This window comes from Talaromyces amestolkiae, assembly GCF_001896365.1.
Source record: "Talaromyces amestolkiae strain CIB chromosome Unknown scaffold10.1, whole genome shotgun sequence".
Classification (NCBI taxonomy): Eukaryota; Fungi; Ascomycota; class Eurotiomycetes; order Eurotiales; family Trichocomaceae; genus Talaromyces; species Talaromyces amestolkiae.
In genome coordinates this window covers 528,012-545,713 of record NW_024468046.1, presented here as the reverse complement: position 1 = coordinate 545,713, position 17,702 = coordinate 528,012, and the positions used below count along the sequence as shown (strand labels likewise).

The following is a 17,702-nucleotide window of genomic DNA, read 5'->3' as shown; positions in this document are numbered from 1 at the left end:
AATGCATAAAATGAGATACTAGCTTCACAATTCTTTCTTTATTGTACGTACATAGTAAAGAAGACCCACAGAGCACGTGGACTGCCCCGCTGCGAGGCACCTGCTTAGTCAGGCTCGCTTTGCATCGGGATGTCCTGCTCGCCCACGCCCACTTCCCGAAAGAAGGCGACCCTCACCACTACCACTAACGAGTCACTACAGCTGCTGCTATAATGGAATCCACTCACGATGGCAGTATGACTCAGGATGCGGTGTCACTGAATAATGGGTCCTATGATGACAGTAATCGAGAATTGCGCTCCGAAACCCCTCCGACCCAACACCGTCGGGGATATCAGGCTTGCGATCCGTGTCGCAAACGAAAAGTCAAGTGCGACTTAGGAAGTGCGTCTAAGCCCTTGTTATATCATTGGTTCTTAGTACTGTTGGATAATTCTAATGGTTGCTCAATTCACCAGGTGTCGATAACCCCCGACCGCCGCCATGTGTAAGATGCCGCCGTGAAAGTAAGCGCTGCGAATTCTCCGCGACCAGGAGAAAGCGCAAGACCTCAGATGCCGCCGAACCGGAGCAAGAACCCCCCTTGCGACGCGACAAACGTATGATGGTAGGGGAAGTGCTATATGGCGAGTCATCATCAAGTGTAGGCAGCAACGGCAAGAGAGAACCCTCGTTCGGCCCGCCGGCACCGGCACCTTTTGACAATGGGAATCTACACAAATATACTTGGCCAGAGAACTCGCCTCACACCGTTCCACAAGCATCGCCTGTCGTCCAGAAAGATCACCACCAGCCTAGTCCTGTCTCGGCAAACCACTATCATGACGGAAGGAGCATACAATCCAGTGCGTATCCGTCACAACACAGCCGAGGACTACCAGGATCGGAAATAAGACAACATGTCATGAATAAGACCGCTGCAGATTTACTGTTTCCGACCATAAGTAACAGCCACGATGCGCTTCATCTACTGTCAGAAGCTGCTGGGCGGACAGAAGATCTCAACCGCCAAAGGCTCGAGAATAAAGCACGACAGTCGGGAGGCTCCTACGCCGCTCATATGTCGGCAGCCTCTTCCACGATGCCTAGAAACCCACACCACCCGTACCCGAAACGGTCAAATCAAATGTCAGCAGATGGGTATAGCGACACCAGCGCTGACTATCGGAAGCAGAACTTTGAGACATACAACGACCCTGGCTATCTGGATGCCGTCAAGGCTTGGTCGCGTCTTCGATTCGTTCGGGCCGGATGGCTCAGCGTCGAAGAGGCCATGGCTTATATTGCCTAGTGTGTTCATCTTTGCATCATTGTATTAAGTTGCTAACAATTTCGCAGCTACTATAAGCATCTCGCGCCACTAAGTCCAATTGTCATTCCGGATTTTTCTCCTCCTTCTACTCACCGTACATTGCTCACAGATGAGCCTGTATTAGCAGTGACAATGCTGACGACAGCCTCACGCCATATGAAGCCAAAAGGTGACGGGGCTCACACTCGAGGCTACTACATACATGACAGGCTCTGGGCTTACCTTCGCGGTATGATCGAGCGTCTTTTCTGGGGCCAAGAGAAGTTCACTGGAAACTCAGTTGGGATGGGCACACCGCGATCTCTCGACATTCCGCTACCGGCCCAAGGTCAAGCATCGCTGCGTGGACATCTTCGATCTTTGGGCACCGTAGAGGCACTTTTGATTTTAACAGAATGGCATCCACGTAATCTACACTTCCCTCCAGGTGACGATGAGAACACTTTGCTAGATGCAGATGCGCTCTTACCTTCTCGCAATGACGGGGATACTGACAGCCGAGGTCTGAATGGCAGTGGTGTCGAAGGACGTTTTGCTTTTCAGAAATGGCTAGAACCTACATGGCGATCAGATCGTATGTCGTGGATGTTACTGAGTACTGCACAAGCCCTGGCATTCGAACTTGGTGTCTTTGATCAAAAAGCACCTAGTGCTCTAGAGTCTGTTGCTGAACAAGTGCGCAAGCGACGGGTTCGACGGCTCATCATTGTGTACATCACACAAGGAAGCGGGAGACTTGGTATACCATCAATGTTGCCGCTTGATAGGTGGAGTGATGATATTGAACCCACTACGCCTGCTGATGCTTCGGAGGCAGAGGTTACAATTGACCGAATGCAAGATCTCTGGGTGCAAATATCCAAAATCATGTCGTTGAGCAATACGGATCTTTTCCCGTCCAAGGAATACACATCGGAACTCATCAAAACTGGGCGTTACAAGCAACAAATTGCCGAATTTCTCCCGCATCTCCAAAAATTCAGGGCTTATTATGATAGCGTTGCTTGTGAGTAAAGACCAAGTAATCGATTACAGTCAAAACTAACGAAGAGCAGTGTCTCCTCAAATGCAGAATATTCTTACCATTGAATATGAATATACTCGTGAGTCTCTATATTTCAGGCTGTCTCTCAAATTCGTCGAACCTAATGATGGTTTAGGCATCTACGTCAATTGTCTCGCATTGCAAGCAGTGGTGGAACGATGGACTACCATCAACAATGAACCTTCCAGTAAATCATCAGCGGCGAGCTCTCTTCGCGTGCTCATGGAGATCTATCGAGTCAATGAAAAATACATCCAGGAGGTAGTCGATGCTTCGCGAAAGATACTCCACATTGTCTTGGACTGTCTCGTCCCAGACGATCAATTAAAGCATTGCCCCGTACGGACATTTTTTAGGATACTTTCGGCAATGATTTTTATCCTCAAGGTATGTATTGCATAGGCATTTTATAAAAAAAGCTTTACTGACGAATACATGTATGCAGACCTTCACACTTGGTGCCACGGAAGATGACGTCCGTGTATCATTAGACCTGCAAGATCGAACAATAGAAGCCCTCCGGACCTGCGTGGTTGATGACGTTCACCTCAGCAACACCATATCACGATTATTAGAGCTTTTGACAGMAAATATTCGTACAAGATTCCTAAGATTTGCGCCAACGGATCGAGGTGCTGATAGCGAAAGCCACGAACGGAGCTCTCAGCCAAGCTCACGGGTAGCTTCGCCTCGACCGGCAAAGGACAATAACTCTTCACGCAGAGACTCGGGTGCACACTGGCAACATCAGATCCCGACACCTACCCATAATAATCATAAAATTGGGTATCAATTCAGTCAACATACAGGTGAATCACAGCCGCAGCAACCCATCGGAAGCCATCATGATCCCTTGGCCGGCATTCCAGCTCAGCCTATTAATTCATCCAATATCGGCGTATCATTCATGCCCCCTCCTCCCTCAGTATACTATAACTACTACGGTGCCAATGGCCCTTCCCCTCCAAAGCTCGACGACTCCAACTCGATTGCCCAATCTGTCCACGAAGGCGGTCTTCCAGATTGGTTTGCGTTACCTTTGGATCAATTCTTCAATAGCTCTGCTACCGGTGTCGATCAAGGTCTAGGAGGTACTGGTCCCATGCTTGGGGAATTCGACATGCTAGAAGTCCTTCTCAACGAACAACTTGACAAGGACGGTAATGTTACCGGTCCTTCTGCGGGCAATGGCGTGGACAGTATCGATGCCACCCCGGCACCGAGGAATCAGCATCAGCATCATCCATTCATGTGATGCGAAATTTCTAAGTTATCATGTTCATATTGAAGAGTGATGGATTGAAGTACATATTCAAATGCTACCTTACTACGATTTCATGAGCTTATGGCGTGCTTACTGGTTCTCAAAATTCCCGTTGTTTTATATATCCAGGCGTTCGTTGCACACTAAACAAATAACTTATGGATTTTCCAACTACAAAAGGGTTCCCATTGCGTTCAATGCTTAAATCTCGAATATCGAGCCTCAAATTTGTCTTCAAGTTCCTATCATGTGTCATCCTAAACATGATATGACCGCTTGATTGGCCATGCCGTTCAATTTATCTTCGAGCCCGTCTCGAAATCAAATGACAAGCTAATGTAAAATCCGTATTCGTCTTACAATTGGTAGCACGCGCAAAAATCTGCCCCCTGGCCATTCTATATCTCACCGTTTCTATGGTATATAAATGAAGATCTTCAAATGTGAGTATATGATACAAAATGATGTCCAAAAAATGGTATTATATGTCCAATGTGTTATCGGGTGCTATTCACTTCTTGTAAAAGTGGCATGGAGTATCGGCGGATTCGAGGGTACCCTTCTAGAGTCGCGAAGTTTTCTGCCTGACTCTCTTTGAGGCACTGGCGCCGAGAGCCTTTTATTCAGATACCTATAAAAGGAATATAAACCTTGGCTCTTGTTTGGATCCCCAGTTACTGACGATGCAGTTGCTGACATCAAGGTGGTGCTAGAAAATGGAAAATTCAAGAAGAAGATTCTTTCCATCAGTAATATAATGAGCCTGAATATCCCACCTCTTATTGATCTGCATGCTGCCGGTATATATGACAGTGACTCAAGGATTATCGAACTCTCCTCCATAATAATACTTGTACTCAGGCCGATGAGTTTCACTGTCACATCTTCCTTCGCCGGCGGGCGGGGCCATACGCGACTTCGTGGTTATGATACAACCAACTGGAGTGTGGCGAATTCGAGTGTCCTTGATGGTCGAGCCACTGTCTTTTCGTAGCTATCATATCAAACAGCTTCATCTACCGTACAGTAGTATGTAGCTGCGTGGCGAAACCATTACTCTCAGACGTCTTGTGAATCTAGAGCCCATATCTCCCAGTTTTTGAGAACTTCCCAGCCAACTGGACGCACACGACGTCTCCAGATAATCTTTTCTCCCGTAGGAAGAGTATCGTACCAGTTGTCCGAGTCCACAACCAGTGAAGGTTTGGTCGAAGAGCCTAATGGGGGAGACGCCTCGTCACGGGCGTGTTTACCTAGTGACGACTTTGGTGTTTTCGTCACGTATGGAGTAGATGTACGTGTAGTAGCATGGTTTGGCTGACTATTTCTGGCTGATTCGGTGATGGGGAGACCTGAAGCTGGAGACCCTCGACCGCTCGGAATATTGATCACAGGTCCCGCTTCGTCTACTGGATAATGATATTCCGTCTCAGATGCAGTCGGTGTATCGCCAGAGGCGGAAATATAATAGAAATCGCCAAGTTCCCATGCCTTCCAGCCCATTCCAATGACCTTGAGTGAACGAGCCCGTTCTCTGTCCGCTGTCACTGCGCTAATCTTCTCGGTGTGAATATCATCGTCTAGGCCAACCATTTCGTACATACTAGAAAATGTTGGAATAGGAGAATCCGAATTGGTTTGTGTATTAGCCTGTTCCTGTCCGAACTTTTCGGTGGATGGAATCAGTATTCGCATTGCTTGCAGTTTCCGGAGAAATGGAATGAGTAAACCGAACGCATCCATTGTTGAGACTTCTAGGGCAAATGCGACCTGCTCCAAGTTGGGGCAGACATGAACCAGCCGCGCAAGGGTGTTGCTTGACAGCGGCCAGCGCGAAGGTAGGATAAGATGTCGCAAGGTGGCACCATGATTTGTCATGACGGAGTTCAAGTAGAAATCCCGGAGCTGTAAGTGCTGGGCCGCATTAGAGGCGGGAGATCGAGGKGAAGACGGAGAAGTTATGGAGCCATTTCCGGAAATAGAAGGGAAGGTACCATTGGCACCAATTCCGGTACCGACAAGGTATGAGTGCGTATTGGAATTGTTTCCCAACGGCCGCATACTTGGCCTCGATCCTATGGAGCGAGTAGCATTGACGCAGTATAACTTCTCTAAACCCCTAAAACAATTTAGATACTCGCAAAGCTCTTTTGAGACGACATCGTGCCTGATAAGCTTCAGTTTCAACATTTTCGAAATTTCCATACGGGCTGTTGTCCACGTCTTGTCGACAAATGTGTGATGAGATGGCGAATCCTCGCTATAACCGTTTAGGAAAGTCATTTCTTCGAGTACGGAGTCGTCAGACGCTTCCTGCCATTCGTTCGTATGCCGTGAGAATAAATTGTGAAATGCAATTTTTTTCAGCTTCAGTGGAGCTTTATTTCTAATGCAATGACGGAAGTAATCGTGAACGACAACGCTGGGTTCTTGACTCTCACGCATGCGGGGCGACCAATGCATTTTCAAATCCTCAAGATGGGGACTTTTATATAGCAAAGTTGAGATATCGTCGGGATAGCACAGAGGATCTATGTCCGTCACTTTGAGTTTGCGCAAATGAGGCATAGCGGGAACCACACATATCGGACGCGGATGTCTGCTTGATGGAAATCGTATGGACAAGGACGTGAGTTTTGGTAGCTTAGGGAGGCCCAGATATACCGTCTCCATTAACTTCGTATTGAGTTCCCAGCTGAAGGAAATGGTGGTTAGCTAAGTAGAACCCTATCCCCATCAATCGGGACCGACTTACCTGAAGCTCTCGATATTCTTGGTGCGATCAAGCGCCGCCCTCACCGATATATTTAACATCATTGAAGAGTCCGGCACGCGGCCAACTCTGGAGAGTTCTTCTAATTCCGGCTCGTTCCACTCGCCGCGCAAAGTCATGGATTGCACGAGCGATGCATGAGCTCTAGTAACCAACGTGTTGAGTCCCATGGAGAATGGACTTGCATTGCCCCACCCCTCCGGCAGCTCGTCGCGATATCGAATACGGTCGTACGATGTAAGGGAGATGTTGCGATAGAGATGCGGGATGGCCATGTAGTGCAGCAGGCGGCAGGTGCGACACATGCGGGCAAGATCGCCTGGATCCTCAATCTATTTACCATGTGAGACCGTCCGGACTAGATCAGTCACCGAAGCTCACTGGAACAACACATACCCATGAAACTATATGCGCAATCAGGTTCAGCGGTAAGGTTATGATTTGCGCGCCGCCTGCTCCATTCTGTTGGTCTGGACGCACGCTGATTTCAAACATATTGCTGTTGACAGCCGCCATGATGGGCTGTGCATATAAGGCGATACCACGGACATTGACTCGTATATCGGAGGGAGAGCGGGAGGTTGGCGTGTGAACGTTGGTCGATCGTTTTCGAAATTGTTCATTCGGGATGCCTTAATTTGGTGGCTGTTCAGCCTCTTCTTCTCCGGCACTTGCCGCGTGCGTTAGACCAATTTAGGACTAGCTCGAACAACAATATCACTGCATCAACTTCACCTTCATCTTATGAATGGACAACATCGATTCAAGTACTGTCCCAGACCCCATGAAGAAGTCGTTACTACAAGCGTTCTGTAACAAAATCCCACATCCGATCTATTGATCTTACCCTCTCGGCTCCTTCACGGAATCGAATCTTTACACTTTACGTGGTTATAAGTATGGCATGTCTTCCCTGTTAGATCGTCTTGAGAATCAGTTATCAATCTGAAGTTATTTTACCATATTGATCAGCTCAAACCTTGTAGGTTTATATTTGATCAGCCTTACACCAATCTCTGCTTCGTGTTCGGGGACCGTGTAAAACCAAAGAAAGCCAAATAATGAGTCTTTGAATGTACAAAGATGTGAGCATGAAAGAAAAGAAATGGAACAGCAAACAAACTATGGAAGAAAGTAATAGCCATACACCTGGCTAACATCCGGATTAAGGACGTTGAAATAGGAGGGATCAAAATTAAATTCCCAGTACTGCACGCATTGCCACTGACAGATCGATTGTAGGAAATGGACGTCGAAGGACCAATAGGCATCTGGATAAGGTGCAGCAGCTGCAGCCAGGTTGGCACATGCTTGAATAGCGCCGCACGGATCATTCTCAGCATTAGACAATGAGCTGATGATCGGTGGAGTGCTGGGGTTGTTGTTGCCCGGGTTGTTTGTATTTTCCTCTACACCCTGACCCGAGAAGTAGACGACGTAAGGAAGACTATCAGGAGTAGAGGTAACTGTGGGAGCGCAGGGGTTCGGCGTGGTAGTGGAGGAATAGGAGACCGAGGGGCTGCAGGTTACGGTGGTTGTCGTTGTCGTTGTCGTTGGTGAGGTGGTTGTAGTGGTTGTTGTACTTGTCTCAGTGGTTGGGGAGATGGTGGTTGTTGTTGTCGTGCTTAATGAGGTTGTTGTTGTAGTGGTTTCTGATGTGGTTGTCGTCGTGGTTGGCGAGGTAGTGGTTGTTGTTGTGGTGGTTGGTGAGGTGGTGGTTGTAGTGGTCTCCGAGGTCGTAGTTGTAGTGCTCAATGAAGTTGTTGTTGTAGTGGTTCGTGAGGTGGTAGTCGTAGTGCTCAGTGATGTTGTTGTTGTAGTGGTTAGTAAGGTGGTGGTCGTAGTGCTTAACGAGGTGGTGGTCGTTGTAGTGGTAATTGTGCTGGTTGGCAATGGACATTGGGTTGGGCAGGACGAGCACTCTCCATCTATACAGAATGGCGTGGGATCACAACACTGAGTACGAGAACCAAGTTAAATCGATCCATATGTATAGGCCATGAGATCGGGACCGTATATCACATACCTTTACAAAACATGCACCACAATTGTCCGGGTCTGATTGTAGGTCAACACATTGGTCATCACAGCAATCGAAACCGGAATTTGTATGTGACTCTGGGTTGACACATTGAGGGTTACAGCAATCGAAATCGGACTCAGACTTTCACACATGTGTCAGTAACTGTCTGGGCCTATTCTGTATAGGTAGATGGTAAACATGTTTGCCTGGACAAGATAGACTTGCACATTTCGACTGGTCCCAACGTTCCCAAATCTGCATTTTTCTCGTCAGCATAAGCCTTGATGCTGTATCTGTTGCTACTTACATCAACCCGAAGACCACCATCTGTATAATTTTTGAGCATTGACCCATTAAATGGGCTAGCCTTTACCTGTCCATGGAGAACCAGGAGAATGACTATCACAACGTTAGTCGTATATCTCATTCCCGCATTTCCGGATATACAACTCACCACAGACAATGAAAGAGATAATAGAGACTCGGGCCATTGTGAGTTATACTCAAGATAAGCAATAAACTCGATTATTCTGTCAGTTGCTGTGTTTCTGAATTTGATATTATGCAGAGGAACTCTGAAGATAGCTAAGTACCTAGGTATGTAGTCAGAGTTGATCTTGACACGAGCTCACCATTGCTGAAAGATGGCTCTTTAAGTCTGGTATTCTCTATCACCATGTCAGTTCCATTAGTCCGAGATTGTATATCCTCACAGGTCCAGGGAGTAACGAAATTCATCAGGTGATTCTAGATAGTATTGGGCATGCAAAATACAGATTCGAATGATATTCTACATCCACAGTGTACAGAGTAGTACCTCAGTTGTATCTGTGTTGAACAGAGCCCTTGTATACCCAGATATAGCAGTGACTATTGGCACCGTCGCAGCTTGTGTCACTATAGAGTCTATATCAGATGAGAATGGCATACTATCACTTATATGTACGCTATGGATATTGTTTTCCTAAGTAATAGTAATCCCACAAAAAAGGAATACAATTTGTACGTTGTACAACGCCTTGTGGAAGATAGCCTACAAGATTACGAGAATGCCTAGCGGGCCATTTGCGACTCAACGTAGGAGTTCCAACGCTGCTTGAGAGGGAGATCTTTGCATTTTGAATAGATTGGAGTCTAATGAACACGTAGCATATGTATGGTCCAGTAAGAGCTTAAATTTAGATCTTTCAATCGATTAGAATGCAAGTGATTCAGACTTTACAGGACAGAAAGCGACGGGTCTGCTAGTGCTTTACTTCTGAGAAGAAACTTGTAGCATTCATATTTGGTCAGCTGATGGGACTAGAAAAAGATAACTCTCGCTGTGGTAACAAGGACTTCATCTCCTCTCTGGACATTGATAATGAGCACGGACACAACTCCTTGACTAAATATTAATTTTGATACCTCTACGATGGATGGGGAGCCTATTTACGTAGTATCTATCACATCGAAGAATAGATGTCTGCGCGGCGGGCCTACGTAGAAGGTGCCACGATCCCGATAGTGTTTAAGATTACCAAACTATCATTCCCAGATGCGTGAATAGCATTTCGTTGTGACCAAAATTAAGTATTTCTAAAAATTTCCACCTCATTAGATGGGTCTTCACATGAAAACTCTGTGCATCTACCACACATCATAATCTGGGATGTTCTCCTCATAGAACTCTTCCCTAACCTCGGAAAAGCCCACATCCGGCGCGTCGAACGGCCAAGGATTTCCACCACCGCTGGCAAACAGTGCGAACGATGGTCCAGAAAACACAAAATAGTTTGCAGGTGCAAAGCCTAGCCATGATGAAGCAACTGATGCGAGCCACGTCGGCTCCGGGTAGGAAACGGTGCTGTAGCCCAGCTCATACTTGAGCGGCGACGCCCGAATATGCATTGTGATATCTCCCGGTAAGGTAGAATTGAGCGGGAAGGCAGTTATCTATAGCGCTCGCGAATCTCTGTATTAGCATTATGAAAGCGAATAGCAACGCTATAATATAGGATAGGGGGACATTACCGTGGAGGTTGTGTTTGTGATGATGGTTGTATACAGGCAGTTGCCGGTGGTGTTGACACAGCCTCGCACCACCAGATCTTGGTGCTCAAATTCGCTCAGGTACACGCTCACCCCGACGCTTTGTAGAGGACCCAGGGATGGCTCGAAGTCACGAAGACGTGCCGAAAATGTCATGTTGAGAGATTTCTGTTTCCGCAGCAGAGCGGCCGGGCTGTCTCGATCACTCAGTCCGAACACGTTGGGATGGAGCACAAGTCCGTCATCGTCAAGATGGTAGTTCTGAGTGTACTTATCACGGAGCTGGTACCATGACGGGTCCAACAATGATCTGTCGAACTTGTCGACAAAAGATTTCGTCTTCTTGGCGTCTGGTAGATTCCCAATGTTCTCGCTCAACAGAATTGGTTTTCCATTGTTGAAAACGGGCCAGTCTGAATCCCACGTCACGGTGGTCATAAATGTTTCTCGGCCAAGCACCGAGGTCCCATTGATCTTACGGCGAGCAAGGAAGGCAGCGTACCAGTCTCCAGACTCCGTGGTGAACATAGTGGCATGACCTGTCGACTGAACGGTCAAATTGTCGTAACCCCAGGCCCCGTTAAACAACACCGGGTTGTTCGGACCCGGGGTGAATGGGCCGGACGGTGATGCTGATCGTGCAATGCTTGATCGATGCAGATCGTCCGTGCCACCTTCCGCGATGAGGAGATAGTAGTAACCGTTGCGATGAAATATCTTCGGTCCCTCCGGACGGGCCGTGGAGTTGTGAGGGAGGGTTCCGTTCCAGAGGCCCAGGTACGGTCCAATACAACGGCCAGTTTGCAGGTCTACCTCACACTGGTAAATTCCCCACAGACGATCACCGTTGTTGTTAGGCGACATCAGGTTGAGATAGGTCTTGTTGGTCAAGGGGTCTTGGAATAGAGAAGGATCAATGCCCCACGGATCGCCCCAGGTTGGATCACTCCACTCCGTCAAGTCGGGAGAACTGATCCACATGACGCGAGGCCAAACGCGGGCGACAGGATCGTAGGTCCAGCGAGTCATCGTGGCAAGATAGAAACGGCCGTTGATGTAAGAGATCGACGGCGCCCACGCACCGGCGCCGGTTGGGACTCCCCATAGCTGCACTTGGGAGGTTCTCGTCAACGCATGGGAGTATAGCTCCCAGTCAGCTAGATTCTTGGACTTGTAAATCGGGATTCCAGGGAAATACTCCATGGAAGATGTTGCAATGAAATATTCGCTGCCCACCCGAATGACGGCCGGGTCAGGGTTCCATCCGCTGATTATGGGGTTCTTCAGAGTCCACACTCCCGCGGGACAGCAAGCTGCCACGACAACCAAGTATCGAAGAAGGTTGACCATGTTCGAGGCTCAGCATGTGAGTTGAGGGATTGAACTGAGAAGTCGCTACGAGGCAGACAGGCAGCGACCAGCCAGTTCATATAGCATTATGGTTGGCTGATCTACTGATAGAGCATGCTGTCGGCATAAGGCCCAGTAATAGCTATCAGCATATACCTGGTATGCAACAGCGTGCCTTTCACAGCAAGTAGAAGCTTGATCTCAGGTCATGGGGTATGTGGCGGGCCGGGGTTTTGGCCAGCCTAAGGAGACCCATACAAGACTTTACATCMCCAGCCACTCGGCCCAAGTCCCGGGCCCCGGGTCGCCGTTGGATAGCCAAGAAAAGGTTGGTTGATCTTGCTGTCTAGGCTCTGGTTTAGTGAGAGGAAGTGTTAAGATTTAGTCTCGGATGAAGCACCGGTATTTCGAAAGTCTGGATAAACGCATCATTCTCTTTCGTTCTTAACCGCACTTGTTTATAGGACGGAAGGTCAGTCTCCAGTTAGCCCATTATATAATGTGTCTGATTCAACGTAGCAAGTTAAAGGGTACGGGTTTAAATATCTCGAGATGATCTCCCTTCTAGTCAACCTCTTCACAATAGAACGAACGCTTTCGTAGTAGTATCAAAATATCAGATGCTTTCCGAGAAGTCTAAAGTCCTAGTCGCCATGTCAAGACCTGTTTAAATGCCAGTGATCCTTATGACCCTCTCCTTGGCACTAGGGGCAAATGGATTCGCTCATCCAGGCTTGATGTATACAAGCCAAATCGATACCTTTCGACAACATGCGTTGTCAGGTAGGCAGTTGCCTTTCCCTTTAGCTTGAAAAAAGTAGTGGCATGCCTAAGTATCTCTGTGTCGCATAATCTACTCATTTTTGGCTGACTATATTTATTTCATGACCTAACAGGAGATGAACCGTGGTCCACAGCATACCAAAATCTACAGGCAGACAGCAGCGCTTCATCATCGTATGCGATTCAGGGTCCTGCTGCCATAATTGGCAACAGCGATAACTCCACAATCACGGCCGATACCAAAAATTCTTTGCAGACGTATACGCAGTGCAGCACTTTACGTGCTTGAAAAAAAGAACAACCCACAGTAGCGACTTTCCAAAGTTGATGAAAAGTAGTTGATTCACGCCCTTCGCTTGGAGGGAAAGACAGATGTCAACCCTAGCGTTCGGCGAAGAGGCCTGCCTCGTTGAGAGCCCCGCGACCTTGAGCAGAGTCATGCCTCTGACTTCACTTTTAGTAGGAAACTCTCTTTGAGTTCAGGCCTTAACGGCCAACTTCAAGGACAGCCCGGGATTTTCGGCCGGAGAGTGTCCGGCAGTTAGCCCGACGTGCTTTGAGACTTTGTAAGGACTGGGTAGAACACAGCCACCAAGGAAGGAAGGCTATCTCTGACTCCAGATGGCCTTGCATGGGCGATACTTTAACAAACTGAAAAGAAAACCGCGTCCAATCTAGTTAGAAGATCTTATCCGACTGACTAGCTAAGCGCAAGCTACCAAAGTAGCATCTCTAGTAGAAACTGGGAGTTCCTATCGCCAGTATAGCTTGCGAAGTTGACGATACTCTCCAGACCGTTATGTGCCATTACAGTTCAAATGTTGAATGACCTCGAAACACCAAACGAAAGACTTATTAGTCTCATTTCAAGTGTTCTAAATATGACAGTCAATCTTCAATATCTCATTGATGTTTAATACGTGCTATTCTAGGTCAGTACTTAGAGAATCTAATTTATTGTGTTCAATAATCGCATGTATTCCACGACTATGGCTTATGATGTCCACTTTCACTTGTACTGGAAAAAAGTCGTACAAGACCGAGAACAAGCGAACCAAGGTCTTTGGATGTTCTCAATGTCTCTAAAATTTTCTATAACTTTTCAATTTACAGCATGTTGGCTGTTAAAACTGAATCTTATATAGTCACCTAGGTATGGATTTTCCCCCTTAATTAACCTACTATGATGTTGTCACCTTGTTGTACTTTGTTTATGTTCGATGAGAAGCATTATCCATGGTTGAAGCAGTGTTCATTATTTATGGAGCAGAAGTAAATGTTTCGGCAGAATTCTACCATATATCATAGGAGCCCGATGAACTACCCTGACTGAGCCGACCAGTTGAACGCCTCGCTGATACAAATTGATAGGTATATAAAAAATCATAATAAACAGAACAAATTTAAGAAAGAGCGGAACGAGAGAAACGAGGAATCATCGGCGCCGGCGACCACGTCCGGCTTCTACATCGCCATCGTCATAGTCATGTTGCGCCGTCTGTTGAGACATATGCTGTCCTCCGGGTATTGCATGACTTTCAAAAGGTGATCTGTGCAGCTGCTGACGCTCTTGCACGGGGTGATTTGTCCTTTGGTCAGGCGGATCTGATGCATCACTTGCCGAGGACTCCGTGGACTCAGACGTCGTTGATTGCGTGATATCATTCGAGTCGACGCCTACTAGAGCAGCCGTCTCCGGGTCATACTCGAGCCGACCGTTATCTCCTAGTCCATTTAAAGCATCTGAAGGCGAGGGCCATGCTGGTGTGCGTTGTCCTTGTGCTGGAATTACGGTAGTTGGGAGACCATGCGAACCTGTCTGAGGGTTGGACGACTCAGCCTCGTTTGGTTGAGGTGACCACGGTTGCTGAGCGAGATCGCGGGACGGAATCACAGTTACTGTCAAGGGCCTAGGGGATCGTGCACCAAATCTGTGCTGCAATTCGCCAAATCGGAGTGAAGACAAGGCATGTTGGAACCTTGAAGACGTGTTCGTAGGTACCACATCCTTTTCTGTGAAGTTGTCATAACCACTGTCGCTGTACTTGTCTCGTGAATTTTCCTCTTCTTCTTGAGCAGTGGCTATCTCTTGTGGCGGTGATGATCGTCTCGCTCCAAATAAACCAGCTGCTGGGAGCCAGCGTCTCCACCCTGACGTTGCTGTCGAAAGAAATTCATTACACGGCGCTGTATATTGTGCTGTAGGATGTGCTTCATTAGATACCACCGCACCGCTATGAATATTCTCTCCTTTGTATTGGAGGCCGGACTGTTCAGGAGGTTCAATTGGCGCGGCAGATAAAGGAGGAGTTGGGCTAGCAACTGTATGATAGCGGACATAATAAACAGTCGAGGCAGCACTTGTTGTATCAGCTCGGCTGATCGGAGTTACTGCAGCTGGTGGAGGCAGGGGAGGAGCAGATGTGTTCTGATCTAATGCGGCGCGTTGATTTGGACTCTCATTAGTTTCGTCATTCCGGTTGCGGGTTCCAAGTTGAAAAACAAGGTTGCTTCTGCGAATAGGTCTATTATTCAGGACGGTACTGCCTCTCCAAGCAGCCCCAGTGGCGCGGCCACCTTTATTCCCGGGCGCATTCGATGACCTAGGCCAATCGACCTCTTGTGAAGGTGTGACCTCTAGCATTTCATCACCATCGAATATTTCTCGTCCTAGAATCCCACCTTTGCGTTCGTCACGTTCAAGAGCTTCTATCCTTTCGACCCATTCCCAGACCACGACACTAGCAGCCGCAGACCCGACCCATCTGATATATTCACCCCACCCGGCGACATCCGGCGAAGAAATATCCATAATGAAAAATACGACGGGGATTAGAACTGCGCTCAGGGAAAATATAGCCACTAGACATATGTTCCGCATTTTCGGATGAAAAAAGGCGAACCTGTGTTTTGACAATGAATAAAATATCACCCAAGCCGCGTAAAGCAAGTTGAGTGCCAATTCAAACAGATAGGAAAGCGCAGGTATCGCATCATCGAAAAGCCGTGGTCGTGTCTCTGAGCCGTGCGAAACAAAATTATCCAAGATGGCAAAAATCGTATCAAGCACGATCAAGGCGAAACCGGCCCATTTGATCATGACCTTTTCCTTGTGCCGTGGAAACAATCGAATAAGTGTCTGAACCKGGGCGAGCCATAGAAAAGTACTGGACACGACATGCACGATTCTGATTTCAGTACCATCAATGACTTCCTCCGTCAAAGCTGTAGCGTCCGTATAACCCATGTCGTATTGTCTCTCGGCCACTCGAAATGAGTCAACCGTCGCGATGGTCAAAGAGATTGCGACTGACAATGCTGCCACTTTTTGCAACCAGGGACGGCCGCCAACACCGGTGACAGACGATTGTCCACTGTAAGAGCCACTTATAATTCCATGTCGTCCCAATATATTTCCGTCACCTCCAGGACCCCCAACATAGAACTTTCGAGGAGTGATGAGGAGGATGATAACTAATAGATAGCTGACCACCGTCATGCAGCCAATCGCATAAAGTTGTGGACCGACGGAGGCATAGAAAGGATCTTGGTTGTTAATGCTAGCCGAGGGAAGAACTCCATCGTTTGCTGTGCCCGTGCAAACAGGTTGGTAGTAAGCGTCTTCGGTCATTGTCACCGAGAAAGTGCTGTTGATCGTGAGGACACCATTGCTTGGTAGTAGAAATGGTGTGCATGACGGGCGCGCAGAAGTGGTCGTGGTGGGCTGTGCCCAGATTTGACGGCGTTCGATATCCATGTTCTCAGCGTAGGACGACAGTTATTTCCAACAACGCGAGGGTCGCCTCGCAGTTGCCACTGGACTGCATCTGGAAAAAAACAGCTTGGAGTTCAATCTCCAAATATTGACCGCGTGAACCGTAATTTATTATCGTTTGCAAAGGAAGCGATGAAGAGATCAAGAAGTGTGTGGAGCTTTCGAGGGGAAGTAGCGCGGCAGACTTCAGTCGTACAGATGAGGGTCGAAATGTAGTCGAAGTGGTCAGATAAATGCAATGATATTATGCGAAAATGTTGAGATATACTACTGTAATTATAAAGGGAGATTGATTCAAATGAGAGAGAAATGAGAGGATATCTGTGTATGTGGAAAGATCATGTAGGATAGACTGGGGAATAAGGATGTCGGAGTTTCGTTTTGCCCGCCGAGCCCGCCGGTTCACCTGAACAGCAGCCAATCCAATAACAGAGATCACGTGTTAACTTATAAAGTCTTATATTATGCTTCTTCTCATTCAAAAAGAGCGGAAAAAGGAACGTCATAAGTGACATATATACATAAGAGGCCTATCTGAATGTACAGGGGTGTGGGCTTTATGAGAAAGAGATACATCACCAGGCCGGGCTTGGTAACTATATCCAAGATTTCAGGCCGAAACAAGAATATGAAAAGAAAGGGAAAATCAACCTCTGTGAGGTCCATAATGCATTTGACCGGGCGGAATATATGGTGTCACAAAAGCTGACCCTGTAAGTTGTGCTGAATATGCCCTGTTCTCTTCTCGTCTTTTGATCTCCCTCTCATTGCGGATGAAGGTACAGCACGTACAACAGCTAGCTCTGACACAGTCAGAACAAACATTTCCCTCGATGTCATAAGCCTTTCTGGTGCGCGTATGCTGTATTGTCGCTAGTAGCCATTGACAGCCACAAAAGACTGCCATTGATGTACAAGACCCGTTACACGAGTCGTATCCCAGCAGATTGGTAGGGTCTTCTCCCCGGGATTTGCGTAGCAGTCGGTATTGCGTTCGGCCGTAGAGAATGCATGGACAAGAAAGACCCAGGCAACAAGTCCCGACGTCGGTGCACTCGCAGAGTCCTGTACTCCAATGACCACCGATCACTATCTGGTTTGGGTGAGCGATCTGACCGGGCTGATGATTAGGGTGCGATTCATGCACGGGTTGTGATTCTTGATTGATAGATGGGAACGTGCCCATTCGATGAAGAGCTGGCGAACGCGGAGATTGTAGAGGATTGGTATCTGGGGTGATGGATATCTTTTGAGGGGATGTATATTCGCAATCAGGGGGTCTTTTCTCCGGCAAAGGACCAGGTGAGTATGGCGGTGACTGATATTGAGAAGATGAGTGCGCCGGC

At 47.6% G+C, this 17,702-nt stretch overlaps 4 protein-coding genes across 4 annotated transcripts; 1 reads left to right on the top strand and 3 right to left on the bottom strand.

Annotated features, from left to right (window-relative positions):
- Nucleotides 1-212: 212 nt before the first annotated feature.
- BHQ10_005661 (uncharacterized protein) lies at nt 213-3,612 on the top strand (the record flags this gene model as incomplete). Its single annotated transcript, XM_040878161.1, has 6 exons — nt 213-384; nt 459-1,290; nt 1,339-2,318; nt 2,368-2,415; nt 2,473-2,744; nt 2,803-3,612. The coding sequence occupies 6 exons, from the start codon at nt 213-215 to the stop codon at nt 3,610-3,612; spliced, it is 3,114 nt and encodes a 1,037-aa protein (XP_040734165.1).
- A 1,068-nt stretch (nt 3,613-4,680) lies between these two features.
- Nucleotides 4,681-6,910, bottom strand: BHQ10_005660 (uncharacterized protein; the record flags this gene model as incomplete). Its single annotated transcript, XM_040878160.1, has 3 exons — nt 4,681-6,316; nt 6,377-6,726; nt 6,791-6,910. 3 exons carry the CDS (start codon nt 6,908-6,910, stop codon nt 4,681-4,683), a joined length of 2,106 nt encoding a protein of 701 aa, XP_040734164.1.
- A 1,072-nt stretch (nt 6,911-7,982) lies between these two features.
- On the bottom strand, nt 7,983-11,798 carry BHQ10_005659 (uncharacterized protein; the record flags this gene model as incomplete). The annotated part of the gene is made up of 2 exons (XM_040872577.1): nt 7,983-8,322; nt 11,796-11,798. Coding segments are annotated over 2 exons (343 nt in total), but the record flags the coding sequence as incomplete, so codon positions are not given.
- A 2,218-nt stretch (nt 11,799-14,016) lies between these two features.
- Nucleotides 14,017-16,338, bottom strand: BHQ10_005658 (uncharacterized protein; the record flags this gene model as incomplete). Its single annotated transcript, XM_040878158.1, has 1 exon — nt 14,017-16,338. One exon carries the CDS (start codon nt 16,336-16,338, stop codon nt 14,017-14,019), a length of 2,322 nt encoding a protein of 773 aa, XP_040734162.1.
- Between the last annotated feature and the right edge of the window lie 1,364 nt (nt 16,339-17,702).